At 38.8% G+C, this 20,448-nt stretch overlaps 1 protein-coding gene across 1 annotated transcript in view; it reads left to right on the forward strand.

Annotated features, from left to right (window-relative positions):
- The first annotated feature begins 7,682 nt into the window (after nucleotides 1-7,682).
- The window catches only part of LOC107666458 (uncharacterized), a 30,116-nt gene continuing 17,350 nt past the window's right edge, over nucleotides 7,683-20,448 (forward strand). Inside the window, 5 exon segments of the mRNA XM_074186924.1 lie at nucleotides 7,683-7,850; nucleotides 10,173-12,545; nucleotides 12,633-12,750; nucleotides 13,545-14,075; nucleotides 14,699-15,155. Of these exon segments, the coding sequence (XP_074043025.1) occupies nucleotides 10,326-12,545; nucleotides 12,633-12,750; nucleotides 13,545-14,075; nucleotides 14,699-15,155 (3,326 nt within the window). The 5' untranslated portion in view covers nucleotides 7,683-7,850; nucleotides 10,173-10,325.

Raw genomic sequence — 20,448 nt, forward strand, 5'->3', positions numbered from 1 at the left:
TTTTACACTTTTTTAACTTAGCAATAAAGGCATTTGTGTGCGTTTTGGTGTGGTTTATCACTGCAAATATTTTATATATTGTTGTATTAGAAGACATGCACAGTTTATTGTAATTGAATACACTTATAACATAATGGCATTGAAATATGAACCTCATCTTTGAAATATTAATGCCGGGCCACCACACGTAGACAGTAGAAGTTCTGCTGACATGGATGCTCGAGAAGAAGAACTAAAATGTCCTGTTTGTGTAGAGCCTTTCACAGATCCTGTATACCTTCCATGTGGGCACAACTTCTGTCAAACCTGCATCCAAGTGGTCTGGAACATGGATGACCCAAAAACATCCAGAGAAGGGCCACTGTTCTGTCCAGAATGTCAAATCCTCCTTCCTCCTGACCTTGAGCTTGAGATCAACTCAGATCTTCAAAGGAAAGTTCAGGATGCCTTTGCAAGAGCACCTCTGCTGGAAGAATCATCTCAAATGTCACCTTCTATTATCATGTGTGATCAGTGCATTGAGAAGACTGAGGTGGCTGTGAAGAGCTGCCTCACCTGTGATGCCTCTCTGTGCTCTGCTCACACTCGCCTGCACCAGCAGAGAGAGGCTTTAAGAGGACACTCTATCATCGAAGTAACCGAAGACTTGATTTCCTTTAAGTGTAAGGAGCATGGGGAGGAGCTGAAACTCTTCTGTCAGGAGGACCAGATTGCTGTGTGTTGTCTGTGCATTGCAGTTGGTTCACACAAAAATCATCAAGCTGTTACGCTGCAAGAGGCATGCACAGAGTTCAAGGTAGGATAGATTTAATTAATTACATTTCAAATAATTTGAGTGAACAACATTATTTTGATAGATTGGTCTAGTAGTGATAGAAGTGTCCACAATCTATTGATGGAAAAATCATTTAAAAATGTATTAAAAAAATATATATTTATACAGCTTTTTATTAGAAGTGCATATATAAATATGTATTTATATATTGTATATGCTTATATTTACATAATTTTAGTACAGAAATGACATGCTCATCATATATATGTATCATGTCATATGTATTCAGGTAATTAATTTGGATTTTTAAAAAATAAATTATTAGATCTGGATAAAAAAATAATTGACACATTTTTATTAAATAAATATTGTCAAATTACTTAATGGGCCATTATTTGTCTACAATTTTGTGAAAAGTAACAGTGTATTGAGAACTTATGGTAACATCTCTTGTTTTTTAGAAGGTGTTGGAGACCAACAAATCACTTCTTCTACAAAGGAAGCATTTAGCTAAGTCTTAAGGCAAGATTTGGAGCAATTATTTTCAGAGGTGTTGGTGGGTATTTCAATATGAGTCATATACTAACCAATTAAACCAAATAAATTATTGTACACATCACAATGAAATTTATTGAATTTATTGCAGCAAGAGGTGTTCTGATATGCTGTGTTTTCTGATAGCTTGTAAGTTAATCAGGCTTTTTTGACATCTTGTGGTTTGCAGAAAAATTTAGAAGCATATAGAGTCAGAATAGTTATGAAATACAGCCAGATAAAAGCCCACATTGAGGAGGATCAGAAGCTGATGTTGGCCATTCTGGAAACAGAAGAGATTTACACCAACAAGTGGCTGAGATGGAGGAGTGAGTCACTAATGTGTCATGCTAAAGATATGAATGCTGCCCTAAGATCAAGCCAAACTCTCCTCGAGGAAGAGAATGATGTCAAATTTCTCCAGGTGCATATAAGTTTATTTTTTAGTGCACATATTCCTTTTTTATCTGTATTTTGTCACTAACAGAAAACAAAATTGATTTTACAGCATTTCGAAAAACATGGACTAGGGTGAGTTCTTTCTGCATTTTCTTGAAATTGCACTTTATGAGAAACTAAATATTTTATAAACATAAAATAACACTGTATTTTATGAGGATTGAAATGTCCAATCTATTTTTCCCCCCTAATTTTTAAAAGTGTTTTTTTCTCTACTATGCCATGAGACATTGGTACCAAAGTAAATATTTAATAGAATCCTTCATCATCGCTCTAGTTCCCAGGTGGAATTGCCACTTGTGTCTGTGATAGAGCAAGAGTACAGCACACTAGACAAGATGAAGACCGTTGAACAGCTGGTTGATAACTTAGATGAAGTTGTGCTTCAGAACACTCAGCGGCTGTGGTCTAGTAAGTGTGATGTTTCAATGCACAATGATAAAAGACATAATTAGACTTAACAATAATCCTACCTTATAATGTAACATATCATTTTTTTCCACCTGCAGGTCTCAGAGCAATAAGTTTAGACCCAGAAACAGCACACCCTGAGTTGGAGGTGTCAGCAGACAGGCTGGAGGAACACTGGAGTAAGAAACCAACCCCAGAGAGGAACAGAAAACAAACTTCAGCTCTCAGTACAGTGTCCGGGCCAAGGAGAGATTCTCCAGCGGCTCCCATTACTGGGAAGTGGCTGTCTGGAAGATACCCTTCTGGTTGATTGGTCTGTCATATGGGTCAGCTACTGGAGATCAGGATTCAGAGCATTGCAACGGTGACTTTAACAATGCATTCTGCTACATCTTTCATGGTAATGGTAAATATCTCATTTGTCAGGACTCAAATGAAAAGCCACTGGCAGTAAGGGAAACCATCCAAAAACCTGGAGTTCGGGTAGATATCCAGAATGTATCTTTCTATGATGGCGATACGCTGGCTTTGCTCCACTCGTTCTATGTTGAATTTTCTGGCCCAGTTTATCCCATCTTCAATCCCTGTATTGACATAAATGGCCAAAACAATCAGCCTCTTGCCATTGTATATCTAAGACACAAAAATATTAATCAAAGCCCCTCACAAATTGCATGAATCCATCCATTTCCCAGTTACAGTACATAAATAATAGATAGCTTATTCTATAGTGTATTTGTGTCTGTTTTATATGATTGAGTTAGGTGTAATTATCACAAGAAATATAGGATTTAATACTTTCTTTTTTTGTAATTTCTACCTCAATGTAGCAATTAACCCATTGTGCTCTGGGTGTTTTAAACCTGAAAATTGAGAAAAAGGTGCAAATAGATACAATATTTTTGACAAATGAACAAAAATTAAATTTAATAAACCACTTTGCTCTTTTTACCTTAAAAGGATAGTTCATCTTGCAATGAACATTGATCATTTTTTGTTTTGTCTATACTGTGAAAGTCAGCTCTCATTGACTTTCATTCTATGAATAAAAACAGTTATTTTACAGTATCTATTTTTGTGTTGCACAGAAGAAAGAAAGTGATACAGGTTTTGAATGCGAATTTTCACTTTTGACTGAACTATCCCTTTACCTAGGCACCTGCTAAATTCTAAATTTCAAAATTAAATTTCAATTCAAACTGTCAAAGTAACTGCAAGATATATAGACACGTACAGAGATATAATTAGGCTATAGATTATAGATTAGTTGTGTATTTTGTTCAGAAAACCCAAGTTTATCCAGCTTTAGAAGATAGAAAGCACTTCTTGACAAAGTTGTAGTCAACCGTAAGCTCAGATGGGCCTCCTGCCAGTGCTCTGTGAATCTGATATGGGCACTCCCTAAAGACACGGACACAAGTGTACTGACTGCTTTGTCTGCTGTAGGAGTTTTTCTAATTACAGCAGAGCTGTCCACTTCAGCACCACATGCACAATGAAACCATCAAGCCTCAAATGCATTTGCTGCATTTGCACCTCTTCGGGTATGTCAAGTTGCTTGTCCCTCTGTTTTTTTACTAATTCACTAAGAAGTAGGCATAGCAAGCCTCTTGAGAGTGTGGCATACATATTATTTATATTCTGAATTTTATTGCAGGCTTCCTTGAAATGGTATTGTTTATTGATTCTAGGCTTCTTGTGATTGTTGGTTTTGACTTGCAATAGTAACTACTAGTGGAGACATTTGCTTTTAGTGGTTGCAGAAAAACATGTATAGTGTATTATGAATGTGTAATTGCATGTGCTTTAATTTTTTATCATAGATCTGTTGTATACCCTAGACGTCCATTGTAGTTATCTGTCACCTTAGAAGCTAATGTCTAAGAGCAGTCAGTCTGAGTAAAGTATTCTTTCCAAAGCTCTCAGATAACCTAGTAGGTAATGCAGGACAGCACTACCCAGTGCCCAGTGTCTCTCTGTGTATGCGGGAGGTCAGCCGAGTTGTTCAATATTTGTACAGCATGCAATAATGCCTAAACTCTTACTCTTAAACTACTTTCACATTATGTACACTGAAAAAAATGAAACAATTTTTTCTCTGATATTGCTAGTACATTTCACATATAATTACAAAGAAATGGCATTGAATTAACCATGAAATTTTGAAGTAGAAAAACTGAAATAGTATTGTTGTAAGGTCCACGCACTTGGCCCAATGAAGGTATCCAGTGGCGGATGAAGGTTACTTGCGTGTTCGGTCTTTTCAGTGCGCAGAGTTATTCAATTTAGATTTAACTCAAATCTGACTCCATTTTATTATCTAATCTGACTCCATTTTAGTATGACCTCGAATTTACATTTAACCCAGGTCCCAGACCTGGGTGGTCTACACCTTAATGGGAACAGAAGGTAATTTGCATGGAATGACCCTCTACAGTAATCAAAGTATCTTTTAGTCTACTTTTGTAAGATTAAGACCATTGTACCACTCACCCTGAGACTATTCAAATGAAACCAAACATGACTGTAAATATTATTTGCATTCATATAGAACATTATATTCTTGACCATTCTGAGTGAATTAAGTGGAGGGAGGAGATGAAAAGGAACTGATGCATATGTGAGAGAGGCGTTTCCTGCACCGCCCCTCTGTGGGGTGTCTTGAAGATGCCAGTGTATTGTCTGTTTCTCAGGAGATCAAAGTATCTGAGTTTCTTTTATCCTTACAGAGTAAAATATACTCCAATAATCTTTTTATTGAAACTTCTAAAAATAAATTTTCACAGTATAATGTGCCTTTTTGGTTAATAAAAAATAATAGATGTAAATATTAGATATGTCAATAGATTTTTTAAACATCAAAATCCAGAGTCCACATTAAAAAACTGGGATTCAGAATTAAATTTAGATTTTAATACTACTTTAATAATAAAAATACAAAGATTAACTTTCGCTAGTGGTCTCAGACTTTGGGACCCCACTGTTTGTGATCCTAACCCTTACCTACAGTATACAAATACAAATTACCTAGTTTTGTGACGTAAAAATAGTTTTTGCTGATTTATGTAACACAATCCTCTTGAGGCAGCAAACACAGTGCTGTTAGCCCATATACTGTGCTGAATGTATGAAATATTTGAGTGACTCATTAAAAGTGGCTAGTATATCACATTGCTGGGGCTGCCAAGAGCTACATTAACAGGCATGTGTCTTTTTTATTCTAAATATCTCTCCTAATATTTTATTGTGTCTTGTGCTTTAATTTGATTTTCATCTGTTGGTGCCTTAGGTCATTGTACAGTAAAATCACAGCCTTTATAGGCATGCACAAAACATAGTGCAGTATATGCTGAAAACATGAGAATCCTCTCATTATAACAAACAAAGCAGAAACAAAGCATTGAAAGAAGTATGTCAAAATGCCTGCCTTGGCGAGTATTCGCATAAACACTGTCAATGTAAGCACTGTTCTTTGTTCTTCACTTATTCACTCACTCATATACACACACAGAGACAGAACTTTGAAGAGGATTTATGCTTCTCAGGTGGTAACTCAACCTCACAGTGAAAGCCATGCACAATTAATTCCATATTGCAACATGTTATTTATTGTTTGTTGCATATTTGTTTCAGACCCTGTTCCGTGTTTTGTGTGTCTTGCTCCCCAAGTGTTTCCTTATGCCCTTATTTGGTCCTTCCTGTTCCCATTATGTTCCCCGATTAGTTCTTCATTTGTTCCCAGCTGTGTTTAGTTAATTATCCTCGTTCCCCTGTGTACTTAAGTTCTAGTCTGTTAAGTTTGTCTCTATCTGGTCTTAAACGTCGATGTTGTGCTACATGTTGTGTTCCTTCTTCAAGTACGCCTGGGAATTCTGCGGGCTCGCCGCGGCGACGGCATTGGATGACGCCACCATCAATTCTCTGTTCTGGCCCGAGTCAGAACCAGCCCACCGGCTGCAGCTCACTCAAGCCTGCCGACCACGCCTTTCACCCCGAACCTAAAGGGGAATCTAAGGAGGAGAAGGCGGTCGGCTCCCGCCCCAGAGCTCGCGCCAGTGTCGGCTCCAGCCCCAGCCCCAGAATCCAGCCAAAGAGGGCTCCTGTCCCCGAGTCTAGCCCAGTGAGGGCTCCTGTCCCCGAGTCTAGCCCAGAGAGGGCTCCAGTCCCCGAGTTTAGCCCAGAGAGGGCTCCAGTCCCCGAGTTTAGCCCAGAGAGGGTTCCAGTCCCCGTGTCTAGCACAGAAAGGGCTCCAGTTCCCGAGTTTAGCCCAGAGAAGGTTCCAGTCCCCGTGTCTAGCACAGAAAGGGCTCCAGTTCCCGAGTTTAGCCCAGAGAAGGTTCCAGTCCCCGTGTCTAGCACAGAAAGGGCTCCAGTTCCCATGTCCAGCCCAAGGAGGGCTCCAGTCCCCAAGTCAAGCCCAGGGAGGGCCGGGCCAAGTGCCAGAGTCTCCTGATCCACCACGGCCTCCTGAGTCCCCTGCTCCACCATGGCCTCCTGAGCTCCCTGCTCCGCCATGGCCTCCATGAAACCAAAAATGAAAACTAAAAAAAAAAACTGTATGGTCAAAAAAAATTTAAAGGGATATTCCACCCAAAAATGAAAATTGCCATTATTTCTATGTAATTTCCTATGTCATTCCAGACTTGTATTTCTTTCTTTTGTGGAATGCACAAAAAAGATATATATTTTGGGAAAAAATTTCAACAGTTTTCTTCCGTATCTGAAAGAACATTGGGAACCAAACAACATTGGAAGGCATTTTTTAAAATACCTTATTTTGTATTTCAACAAACAAAATAAATTAAGCCATACATTTTAAACAACAGCAAAACCCAGCAAATAAAGTAAAAAAAGAAAACAAGTTAAATTTTTTCATGCTGTAATGCATTCTGGGAACAGAAAGCACCAACCTAGTGCTGTTTATACTTACAGATAATCTATAAGTAGCTAAGAGTTTACGCTAATGCAAGCACAGCTAATCATTACAGTTCTGTCGCATCACAGTCATCTCATGTTCACTATGATGTATAATTGTATTAGGCTGTAGAACTATTGTAAAAAATTACAGTAAAACAACAGCAGCTAGTATCATTAATATACTATAAATTCACAAAAGTGTCTGCTGAGACTGAGGACTGTTTCAGTTCAGGTCACTAGTTGTAATCTCAGTGGCCTTTTCTCAACCCCTGTTACTGTACAAGTCTTATTTACAAGGGGCTTTCCCTCTGGCTAGGCCCCCCTCTGCAGAGTGAGCTGAACCTTTTTCCATCTGTCACTCTGTGACTTCGAAATGCAGTACTTCACAGAACAGACAGAGAGCTGGCGCACCTGATTGGCTTATTTCTAGAATGAGGTGGGTCTTAAGAACATGAGTGACAGGTTGAGTGCAGGAAGTCCTGTTGGGCTAAGACAGGTTTTCAGTGTGGGGGGGCGGGGGGAGTGGCGTTGGAGAAGACGCACTAAGTCGTGTGGGTGGCGTAAATCCAGTATGCGTGAGCCAGTAAGGCAGACCAGAGCTGTTTTTATTTTCTGTGGAGAAGAGAGGGAGGCACAGAGACTTCATACACATGAATAGCATCTTTTTCTGAAGACTCTGAAGGAGGGAATTTACTGTGTTCCCACTGCTGCAGTGTAGCGGATGGGAAGGAGCGGTTGAGAGGGGAGTTAACAGGTAAAGGGAGGGGCTTGACTAATTGGTTTCTGTGTGCCTGTTCATGTAACAGTCACAGGAGTGAGGACAGGAGGAGGGGTTGGAGGAATCCTATTAGCTGCAGAGGAAAAGTAGGTCTGCTTAACAGAAAGTAGATATATTAAATATATGTGTTTGAACAACTTTCCTTAACTAATTTTGTCATTTTCAGTGATTAAAGAAATTAAATAGTAGGCCAATTATTTAAATTACTGGGAAAGTAAAAATAATTTATAAACATGTTGGGCGTGCTTTGCAATGAATGAAAGTGAGTAGGATTTATAATATATATATATATATATAAAAAACTTAAAATTACACCATATACCTCTTCACACTCTTTGGGAGAATTAAAGATATGAAAGCTCAATTGTTTTTTTCCTTAATTAAAATAAAACTAGGTTTAATTTCAAAGATTTTTGCAGTAGTTGCAAAGCAGAACTAATTAGTACTCATCATGAAAATTATCAAATTTGTGGGTTAAAAAACAACAACTTAGTAACACTTTAGATTAGGGAACACTATTAACTAGTTTACTTATTAGTAGTATATTGGCTGTTTATTAGTACTTTTTAGAACATATTAAAGGCTTATTCTGCATGACCATATTCCAGATCCGTTAACCCTATACCCAATACCTAAACATAATTACTACAACAACTTGCTATCAATAAGCATCAAATTAGGTGTTTATTGAGGGAAAACTTTTAGTTAATAGTGAATATGTGTTCCCTAATCTAAACTGTTACCAAAAACTGTTTTGTTTTTATTATTTAAAAATATATATATAAATATTAAAATAGTACTATAAACAAAGTAATAGTCTTTCTGCATCTACGTATATTTGTAGCTAATTCTAGCTAATTTCTAACAAACATCTGACAGTATCATGAATGTGGCGTGTTCTTTCAGTTAAGGAATTTGATCCAACGAGTTAATTAAAGGGGGATCAATTTCAAGTTGTTACAGGTTACCTTGGAACATGTAGTACACACTAGGCATATATAGTCAATACATTTCAGCTAAAGCACTGCGGGAAGACTGCAGTAAGTAAAGGCTTTGAATGTGAAAATCTGCTATTCACATCCAAACGCTTTGCTTCTGTCATTCAGACTGACTGCAATTATGAGCTGAGAGTTATTTCAAGTATTAGTCGCCCTACCTGTCTGTGTAGTTTGACTCTGTGGCATTATTAGTGTCATGGTTTGCGAATGTGATGCATAGCATTTTTCAAGGATTTGTATAGTGTATGTGTGTATGTTAGAGAAATAGAGAAGATAGGCCTAGAGAACTGCCATACATGTGAATAAGTATGTGTGTGATCTCTGAGGGAAAACTATGTACTATCCTTCCCTGCCTCCTCCCCCATAACTGCAGTGGTGGTCATGATGCTGAGTGCGTACGACTCAATAAATTGAGCGCAACACTTGGCACACGTCCAAACGCAGCCACACTTCCCCACTCTCACAAGAGCTGACGGAACACAAGCAGCTGTGTGAGACTAGCATGTGAGAGGTTAGACTGGCTTATGAGCATCAAAGAGAGCGAAGCCTCGAAGGCATTTTGTAATGATCAGCTTTGTTTCTCTTCTGAGCTATTGAGATATGCAGTAGGTTTACTTAATTTAACGTGAGCTGACTTTGAGGTTTTGTAAAGGTGATTGCAGTCTAATGCAGCCGTTCTGAATGCATTACAGGAGAAAGATATGTATGGGGTTCTATGTGTATGGTCACAAGGATATGTTATGTTTTGGATGCCTGTCCCAGCTAACCTAACCAGCAAGGGTTTCCTCGGTAAGGATGACGACTATGCTAGTTAATATGTACTTGACTATGCAAGAGAAGTAGGCTACTTATTAGTATACCTTACTGTACCTCTGAGAGAGCTACAGTAGATTTTAGTTACCACTATGTATGTAATATGAAGAGGGAGTGAGGCAGAGACTGCCAGCAATGCCGAGGTGCTTACGTATGTGGAGTTTGCTTTACATTCTTTAATTAGCATGTCACACATTTAGATCCTCTTGCCCTCAGTAAACACACTCAGCTTGTTTTGGAGGAGTACAGTATAAACAAGAGGAGCCAAGGTGGTTAGTTCTCTTTACACAATATTTTTGTGAGAGTTATTTTTAATAAATATTGACTTAAATGAGAGTTCAAAATACTGTAGACTTATAACATATTGCTAGTGTTAATGTTAGAGTGAGTTATACTGGTCATTGTACTCATGTCATACTGAACCTGCTCTAAAAGATGTTTATGTAATGTTAAAGTTGAAATACGTCTTCTTGTTTGTCTCTTATAGGTGATTTTGAGAATGAAATTGGAGTCCATCCAAACTCTCAGATGTGAATGGCAACAAACTTCTAGAGCATCCAAGATGACCAGTGTGATTAATCAATTACAGACAACAGGTGTTGTGCTATAGGACAGATCTGCAGGTTGCTTTTGGTCGGTTATGTCTCAGTCAGGTAAAATCCTCCACCTGTATGTAGAGGTGAGATCTGTCACTGATGAAGAAGGAAAAGACCTGGGAGATGTGGAAAAAACAGACTCCCTCATGTTGACAGCACCAGACATCCTTCAGTCATCGCAATATGGTGGCCCTAATGCACCACATGGCTGAACGTCCCCACGTGGAGCCCTGCATAAAGGTGCAAACAGCACCCAAAACTTGGCCTCTAGTAAATCAACATCTAGACACTCTGTAAGTTTTCAGCTACATCCAGGACATGGCTCAGACCAACCGGTGACCCAACACCAGAAAAGTTTACCTTATGATGACATAAACCAGTTACTGTCTGCCCTTCAAACAGATCCCGCTGGAAATACTTGTCATTTGGTGTGTGCTCCTTCTGAACGTGACCCCTTCTTTGGTAGGGAACATCACTTGTCAGGACGGTTTACTGCCCCTCCTACACCCAGTGGAACTCGTAAAGCTTTCAGCCCAACTAAGATGAAGGGAGGAGATGAAGGGAGGCGATCTGTTGCCACTTTCAGTTACATTGAAAAAGCAAAAATTAAATCAGTAGAGGGTAAGTATAGCTCTTTGTGCCAAAGAGAGCCTCAGAATCCTTTCAATAGAACCATGGAGGAAAAAGCTACCCCTCTTCACCTCAGAAAAAGGCTCAGTGACCCAGTGTGGTTCAACAGCTTGGAGTCCATGAACAACTGTAGTTCAAAACAGCATAGTCAAGGTTTGGGGAACTCACATTTGGGTAACACCAGCTTTAGGAGGGCAACTCTAGACTCCATTGCCAGAGAAGCCACCCATCGAGCATTGGAGGAATTCGGTTCCCCGCAACTAAGGCAAAAACTGGCAGGCAACTGTCCTGATAGAAGTCATGACATCAGGACAGGAGAGCAGCGCCGCTGTCGGTCTTGGTCTGGATCACCAGTGATACCATGCAGTTCTAGAACCCTGCCCACTAAAGCAACAATAATGGACCATGAGCGGAATAGTCAGTTTTATAGAATTCCTAGGAGCCCTGCTACAGACCAACTGTCTAACCATGCCAAACAAGCTTACTTTAACATGTCACACTTAACCTCAAACACTCAGGAGGTCTCAAACCAAAGAGTGCAAGGGTATAGGTATCGCCCAAATTTACCATCTGGAAAGCCTACAGCTATTCAACACGAACTACCAGCTATGATTGTAACTCAACCATCAAGCTATCAACAAATCAGTCATTCCATAAGTGATAGTCCACGGCAAGCCCACAGAGTTAATTTCAACCTGGCCAACTTCAAAAATAAGGTAGAAGAAGGAGCTAACCAACTGAGTGGAAGGGGCAGCGCATCCCCTGCCACAAGTCCCGAGATGGCTCGTAAACTAGCCGAAGAAGCCACCAAACTTTCCATACTTATGGAAGCCAGGAGGTCTCCATCCCCAACCCCATCATCAACAAACACAGTAAGGTCTGACAGTCCCCAGTTGGGACATTCAAGAGAGCCTCAGCTCTATGCTAGCTTCAAGGGCCCTGGAACTCACTCTAATTACAACCTTTCTGTTCAGGAGCACAACTGGAAACAAGAGTCTATAAAGACTGGTCACCACTCTATTCAAACAACCCCTCTTTTGCCCCACATTGGAAGTACATCTCCAGCAGCTCCAGCAAGGTTGAACCGATCAGGTGTAATATCATCCTCTCCCATACGAGACCCTCGGATAGAGATAACACAGTTGGTTGGGAAGGACAGCCCGACTTTGTATCGTCACCTGCCTTCCCAGTACACAAGGGACAATCATACACCTAGCTATGAGCGTAGGCAGTATGGGACACTCAGAGGTCACAAAGACAGCCCAGATAGCAGCAGGAGACCTTTCACAAGGCCTAACCTAGAGACACCAAGCTGGACCACTCAGCAAAAGCATGGGATAGAGGAATGCTTAGCCAGAGAAAAGGGAAACTTGAGGGAGGTGGACAGTCATAAGAGGAATAGTCCAACAACACCAGTCTCCCAAGAGAACCATTGTAGGGTCTCAGTGCAGAAAAATGAGATGAAAGCTGACACTAGGACTAACAAGGAGTGGAGTGGTACAGCATCACAGAGCTCCAGTGGGGTCACAGGCAGCCTTATAGAGAGCACGCTACATGAGAAAGATTGCATATCCTCAGAGACATCTAGCAAAACCAGCCAGAAGAGTCCTGACTCTGGAAACACAGGCATACAGGTGATCTTGGTACACATCTTTAGGTTCATCTCATGCATTGATTTACGGTTTGATTTTGCTGTCTGATAACTCAATATTTGGTTGTAGTCTGAAAGTGGACCATTTTCACTGAGGCCTTCCTTGCACTCACAGAAGATTGCTCGTGCCAAATGGGAGTTCCTGTTTGGGTCCCACACTGATCAACAAGATCAACATGAAACAAAAGGTGAGAATTTCTTAGAAATGACCAACTCAGATTTCCGACAGTTTTCTGAAATGTCATCCTTATTTATTTAATTTGCCTTTCCCTGTAAACAAGCTGTTTGCCTCATAATGAATGCTTAATCCAATTATGTAACAAGCCTCATCCCCAAAGCATGACATTAGGATTTGCCTTCTCTGTTTAACTTGGCTCTTTGTTTTTTGTTTTGTTTTTCTCATCGCTTCTAAATGTGTTATACTTTCTCTTTACTTACATTTACCTTTTAATGGATTTATGTTTCAGCTTTGCTAGATTTTAGCTGTGGTTTTATGTTGTTGTGTATACTGTGTATATTTCTTGAAAAATTATGTATTTATCTGTAATTCCTGTAGCCTTCAGATGGGTTATTTTTAGGTTAATTGAGTTCTGAATTCTTTACTGTGTGTAGGTGTTTTCAATTCACTCATGTCAAAGAGAGAGGTTAGAAGAGAATGAGTCACTTGAATTATTCTTGAAAAATACTTGTTTTAGGTGGTTATTTCTTTAGCTTACCTTGACATTCATACAGTTTGCAAATACCTTTATCCAAAACAATTTCAGGCTATACTTTTTTAATCAGTATATGAATTTCTTGGGAATCAAACTCTTGTCCTAGGCATTGATAGTGCCATACTCAAACAATTGTTAATTTAATAACGTCCTTATTTGTAAGCCCATTTAGATAATAACTTCTGCAAATAGAATTAAAATGTGGGCAAAACAATTGACTGTTTACTGTAAACAAACAGTTCTCAATACTTTGGTATTCCACATTCCAGGCTCCTCCACTGCACCCTCCAGTGGTTGTTCCAGTGAGTCTCCGACACCCATTCCACCCTTGTCTACCCTCCTAAGGCCAATAACAACATACTCAAGACACTGTAAATCAACTGGCTCTTCGAAATCCCCATGCCACAATGTACAGCAAGTCGACGTGGAGTTGATAAACCATCATCCCACAGTGGGGTCCTCTAATGAGGCGGGCATCATCAAACGTAGTGTCAAATATTCAGAGACAGACATAGATGCAGTGCCCCTGCGCTGTTACAGGGAAACAGACCTTGATGAGGTGATGCTGGCAGAACAGGAGGAGGTGGACTCTGCGTTTGGCAGCAACCGCAGTGTGCTGGGTACCTCAGGCACCAGCAGCAGCAGCCCCCTGGAGGGAGTGCTATGCCCACACACAGATGGAGAGGAGGAGCTGCAAGATGAAGAGGTGGTGAGCTGGGCCAGTGTGAGGATGCAAGGCGACAAAAAGAGGCAAAATGCCACACCTGAGGGAGATGAAGTGTTTAGTCGACTGCTAAGAGTGTGAGTGTAGAATAGATTACAATTAAGCACCATTACCATTGTGAATTCACACACATATCCACAATCCACATCCCAGTGAATGCAACAGAGGACTTTCACTTGACCAAAAGAACAACAAAATGGACAAGAGCTGATAACTTTAAGATATATGTTGAAGATTCCTCCATTTGGAAGACTTTGGGGTAAATTAGAGCGGGTCTGTATTCTTGGGAATGCCCAGGAGGGCAGTAATGGCATGCGAGGTGGTCAGAAGTTTTGAGAAAAATAGTATAAATGTACATATACAGTATAACTTTCATTCTGATTTCTAAAAACTTGTTGGAAATCTTCAGACTAATTACAGTTATTTTTTTCTGTTGACACCCATGTTTTCAGTAGTTTCTCTTTATGTATTTTTATGGTGGGTAGAAAAATAGTGCCAACTTAAAGTGTTAACTTAAAAAATAATTTTTTTTCAGATAATATTTTACATTTTTTGCAGTATTAACTTGGTCTTTATCCATGAAAATGTAAAACTGCCATTTAAATTTTAGGAAGGTATTGTGGCATCCTTTTAATTCATTTTAAATGAGGCAGACGAACCACTCATAGAAACACATCTATGACTTATGCTCCTCTTGTTGTCCCCCAGATTGCCAGCCTGACAGCCACACGGCTTTGAAGTCTCCCATCTCTGTCACCAGCCCCTGCCGAATCTCATCAGATGGTTTGGACTCTTTCAGCAGACACTTTGAGCGCATTATGGAGTCACACCGTGCTAAGGGCACCTCTTACAGCAGCCTGGATAGTGAAGACATCACCCCTAGTGGCCCACCAGTCTTCACGTTTGACTTTCCGACCCTCACTCCTGAGATCCAGAGTCAGATCAGTGAAAGTGCCAAGCAGATCATCGAACTGAACTTTGCTCCTCTGACGTCCCCCGAACCACCTGCTGCGTCTGATCCCACAGAGTGTGTGGCCTCCCAGGACCTGTACAGGGAGGACCAGAGCAGTGTCTATGAAGAAGAGAGTCCATTCTGCAGTGAATCCTGCTCTGATCAAGCCCGCAGGCCTGATTCTGACACAGATGCTGCCATAAGGTTAGTTGCGGTCAGGGTATATTTTTCATAAATATCTCATCACTGCATGTTAACAGATATGTTAGTGTAGTGTAAACACCCCCAAACCCCACTGGTGAAAGAAACACTTGGAAGAATAATAGTAATTATACACATTAGAAAAGGAACAGCTGGCAGAGCAGACACACACACACAAAGACAAACTCATTCCTGCTGTAGTTGCTCTCAAAATGCAAACAGCTGTTTTGATGACAGATGGTACCCATAGCTCTATGTAATTTGGTCATTTTTAAATATTTGAGTAACCAGTTGTTCACTGAAAATGGTTTTAATGGGCTTTCTGTTTTAAGATTTGTTTACAAAAAAAAAATCTACAGTTGAGTATTTACCACTAGAGAGCAGTGCTGCGCTATGTGATTGTACTGAGATGCCAGCTCACTTTGGAATGAGCTCCAAATACATTTTCTCTCACATATGCCATTGATGAATGTAATGTGAACAGTTTTGAATCAGAGAAATTGTTTTGATCAACTGTATGCAGCAAGCAGTCATATAAGGATGAAGTTCTTAACCAAATAAGTTCTCATGACTGCATAAGATCCTTCTGGTGCTGTGACTGACCCACAATCTCAGGGTCAGATTTGTGTTTAGGCCTATAATCTCTTGCTACTCCTTCCTGTCTGCTGTCAGAGTAAATCAGAGTGTAGCTCTGAGTCTATGGGATTATTTTTGTGCCAATAAAAATGTATGTAATTTTTCACTAAACTTATGAAAATATAAATTGAAACTGTATAAAATGTCTTTGAAACCGTAAAAAAAACAGGCAAAATGCAGGCAAAATCTTTGGTTTCATTTAATACACTGCATGTTTTGCTAACTGTTTTCTCCTCTTTCTTTTGCTATATGTACTTACAAATGCACTTACAGAGTTTTCATTTATGCTTCTAAAATTTCTTTTACGCTTTTGAAGTTTTCATTTATGCTTCAGAAGTTTTCGTTTGCCATTCTGGCACAAATCTCTCGTGGGGGCGGGGCAAGCAGTGATGTGTTCTCATTAGCTACTGAGTTTTTGACTGACACATTCTTGACCTGGAAATGAAAGCGTCAGTGTTGCGCCTGTGTGCATGTGGGTCTGTTAGAAGCTCTCTATTTAATTTTAGTGATATAAAATCAGGAGGTTTTTTTTAATCTGTATTTATCTGCTGCTACTACTCTGTCGACTTAAGCTTTTAGGAGAGCGATTGATCAAACGCGAGAGAAAGTGAAGGTGTATTGAGGTTTAATTAGAAGTATAATACTGAAAATATTGTATAATGTCCAATGCTCTCAAATGATATTTGCTTATTGCTGATGATTCTTTTGCATTGTAGGGTCTAATTAGGGTGTGCTGTTACAATTGAAAGATAATACTATCATATATATATATACAGTGGGTACGGAAAGTATTCAGACCCCCTTAAATTTTTCACTCTTTGTTATATTGCAGCCATTTGCTAAAATCATTTAAGTTAATTTTTTTTCCTCATTAATGTACACACAGCACCCCATATTGACAGAAAAACACAGAATTGTTGACATTTTTGCAGATTTATTAAAAAAGAAAAACTAACACTTTAATAACACAGTAATAACACAGATATAACAAAGGAAGAACAGAAATAGTTCAGTAATAACACAGGAATAACAGTAATAACACAGGAATACACAGGAATAACACCGGATTAACTCAGTAATAACACATTAATAACGCAGTAATAACACAGAAATGACACAGGAATAACACAGTGACAACAGATTATTAACACCGTAATACCACAGAAATAGCAAAGGAATAACACAGAAATAATTCAGTAATAACACAGGAATAACTTAGTAATAACACAGTAATAACGCAGTAATAACACAGGAATAACACATTAATAACACAGTAATAACACAGAAATCACACAACGTCAAGAAAGTCTCACTCCAACGAGGCAATGAAGGTTGACAACCCTCGCCATAACGCATATGCACTTAGACCATCACAATTAATGATCACCTGATTCTAAAGAATTCAAACAATATAAAAATTACATTTTGCCTGCAATTTTTTTCAGGTTCAAAGACATTTTATTTAGTTTCAATTATTTTTTTATAAGTTTCTTGAAAAGTTACGTTCATTTTTTAAAGGCACAAAAATAATCTCATATGAGTCTACACTTACAAATATCATCAGTATTTTTATCTAAACCTCCTTAAAAACATTGAATTTAAAATTATTGGATTTACTCCGAAAGAAAATTGATGAAAAGATAATAAGACTTGCTGTATAAATCTTACATTTATTTTCCTTATCACCAAATAGTTTTTTCTTCTTCTGTATGCAAATTACTGGATTTATTATTTTTAAATGGAGGGAAAACAGTTTTTCAATTTATCTTGATTTAAATATGTTTTTACCAAAAAAAATCTGTATGCAAAATGAATTTAGATTTATGATTAACAACTTATGATTTATGATAGATTTATATTAAACAAATGATGTCAATGTTTTAGTTAAAAAAACATACAAGACAACAATGCTGATCAAAATATTTTTTTATAGTGCAGATGGTAGAAAATATATGCATTTGACCTTTGAAAACATGGCAAGAGTTGTGTGACAACAGCAGTGTTTTACAGTGTTTTGTAACTTTTAAGACTGGCATTTTAATGTGGCATAAGGTTTTCAAGTCCCCTACAATAAGGAACATTGTCTGGATGTTTTATCTAAGTTTTACTGTGGTTATCAAGAGGGTCTGAAAGCCGACAATGTCTGCTTTGATACCTGGCTCATCCGCTACATTCCTTCTCCTGCCGTGGGGCCAGATAGACCTGGAGCTTTGCCAGGCACGCTCGGTCTCCATGGTGAGAGCAGATTAACTTGTCGTGTGATTTCAGGGTTTTAAATAGAGAGAGTAGGAAACTCTTTCTGTTTCAGCAGGGCTGTATCTGTCCATTATTTTATTTAAAAGGCCACTGATATCGAAGAAACACAAAGCATTATTCTAACAAATAATTCTGGCCTTTGTTTTTTCTTATAGATCTATACATATTAATAATTTGTTAATGAGACAAACTATGTATTCAGAACCATGTTGAGTTTAATGGGAGGGACGAAAGTAACAAGGCAAGACAAAGAGAGGAAGAGAGGGTTGGAAAGAGGGGAAAAGGGGGAGTAAACTGTTGTGAAAGGAAATACAGACCATATCCACCAGCGAAAAATAGCTCAGCTGACAAGAGAGGAACACGCATTCACATCCACAAACAGGCAAGCATAAGGCGGGAACAGCCAGCAGGACGAGAGAGAACAAGAGAAAATAAAACAGATGAACAGCTGTATCAAGCTTCTGACTTCGCTATGGGCACAAAAAGAGCTTGTAAAAGTTTGGAGTAGGATAAAAAATCAGCAACACGGCAACTAGAGACTTCAATGAGAGTTCAAGGGACTTGCAGAAGCAGAGGGTCAGATTTCTTCTAAAGCCTCCTCAGGCTAGTTCTGGACAAAAGGAGGTTCAGGGAAGGGTAGAGAATCTGGAAGGCTGGATGCTGTGTTTATAAGCGAGCTCCTGTCATCTGGCTCTGTAAGGTGTGAAGGGGCAGGGCTAAGGTGATGGCTCATTATGTGCTCTGCTGGAGGGGTGGGGCCTTGGAGGATAATTACATGTATGCCCCCCACCCAGCCATATACCGGTGAGTAGACAAATCTAGACTTCTTTTTAACTTATTGTCTCTATCAGTGTTATTATAGTATCATTGAGATTTTTATTAATGTTTTGATAGTTTTTATTTTTATATTTTGCTTTTTATTTTTACTTTTTAAGTTTGACTAATTCTGATGTGTTTTTGTTATTTTTGTCAGCACTAGTCAATTTTATTAACAATTTATTTTATTATTGTCATTATTAAAATGTTTGTGTAGTGTTTATTTTAGGGCTTCAGTTTCAGTTTCAGTTTTAGTATTAGTTATCTAATCTCAAATGGTGTTTGGGGAATACCTAAGTCAATTCACAGTTTATCACACTATTAAAAACAGTATTCAAGGTTTTTATGAGGACCATTATGATCTCGATTTGTAGGGGTTTGGGTGGTCTGACTCCTCCAATTAAAATTTGTTGTCAAAACGAAAAGTTCATGGGAATTAAAACATGTTTTAGTCAGGGTTTCAAAAAATATTTCAATAACAAAAAAAAACTTTATTACAACTTAGTTAGTTAACTGATGGTAGATAGATGCTCGCTGAAGAAAAATTGTAACTGCACACTCTTTTAAGCATGGTTTATTATTACCAGCGTTTCAGCCAAACAAGTAGCCTTTGTCAAGGTATGTGTAACGCCCCTGTGGACTGTTTATTGTGGTTTCTTCCCCTTTTGTTGGTTTAGCCCATACTATTATCAGTTAATCACCTCGTTGTGCTCACCTGTCTGCCCCTCGTTATCCACCCTATATCAGTTCCTGTCCATTGTGTTCTAGTTGTCGGTTATTGTGAATGTTACCCCGAGTGTGTGTGTCTCACCTACCTGAATCTGCCTTGTTGTGTCTACATTAAATATCATTATTGGAATCCTTGTCGTCCTCGTCGTGCTGCCTGCCTCCACACACCGTGACCGTGACAGAATAACCGACCCTAAGTAAAGTATAGCGGCGTCTTTCCCCTCGTTTGTTTGTCGTCCTGCCTGCCTCCACACACCGTGACCGTGACAGTATTAACTTTTCTTCGTTAATTTCCTCCTTTAACTTGCACCACAAAAAGTTGTGTGTTTGTTTTGCTACTGTATCAAATAGATGCTCGCTAACAGAAATCATGTTAGCCTGAGGATTTAACCATAGTAACATTCAATTTCTTATGATGCCAGATTATGGCATCATAATCTGATAGAGCATTGACAAAACATAAGCACTATCACTTCATTGTTGCTTAAAATATTACAAATATATCACAATTATATGTGACCCTGGACCACAAAACCAGTCTTAAGTTGCACAGGTATATTTGTAGCAATAACCAAAAATACATTGTATGGGTCAAAATTATCAATTTTTCTTTTATGCCAAAAATCATTAGGATATTAAGTAAAGATCATGTTCCATGAAGATATTTTGTAAATTTCCTACCGTAAATATATCAATTAGTCAATTAGTAAATATTAGATTAGTAATATGCATTGCTTAGGACTTAATTTGGACAACTTTAAAGGCGATTTTCTCAATATTTAGATTTTTTTTGCACCCTCAGATTCCAGATTTTCAAATAGTTGTATCTTGGCCAAATATTGTCCTATCCTAACAAACC

This window comes from Sinocyclocheilus anshuiensis, unplaced genomic scaffold, assembly GCF_001515605.1.
Source record: "Sinocyclocheilus anshuiensis isolate Anshui unplaced genomic scaffold, SAMN03320099.WGS_v1.1 scaffold63, whole genome shotgun sequence".
NCBI classification, from domain to species: domain Eukaryota; kingdom Metazoa; phylum Chordata; class Actinopteri; order Cypriniformes; family Cyprinidae; genus Sinocyclocheilus; species Sinocyclocheilus anshuiensis.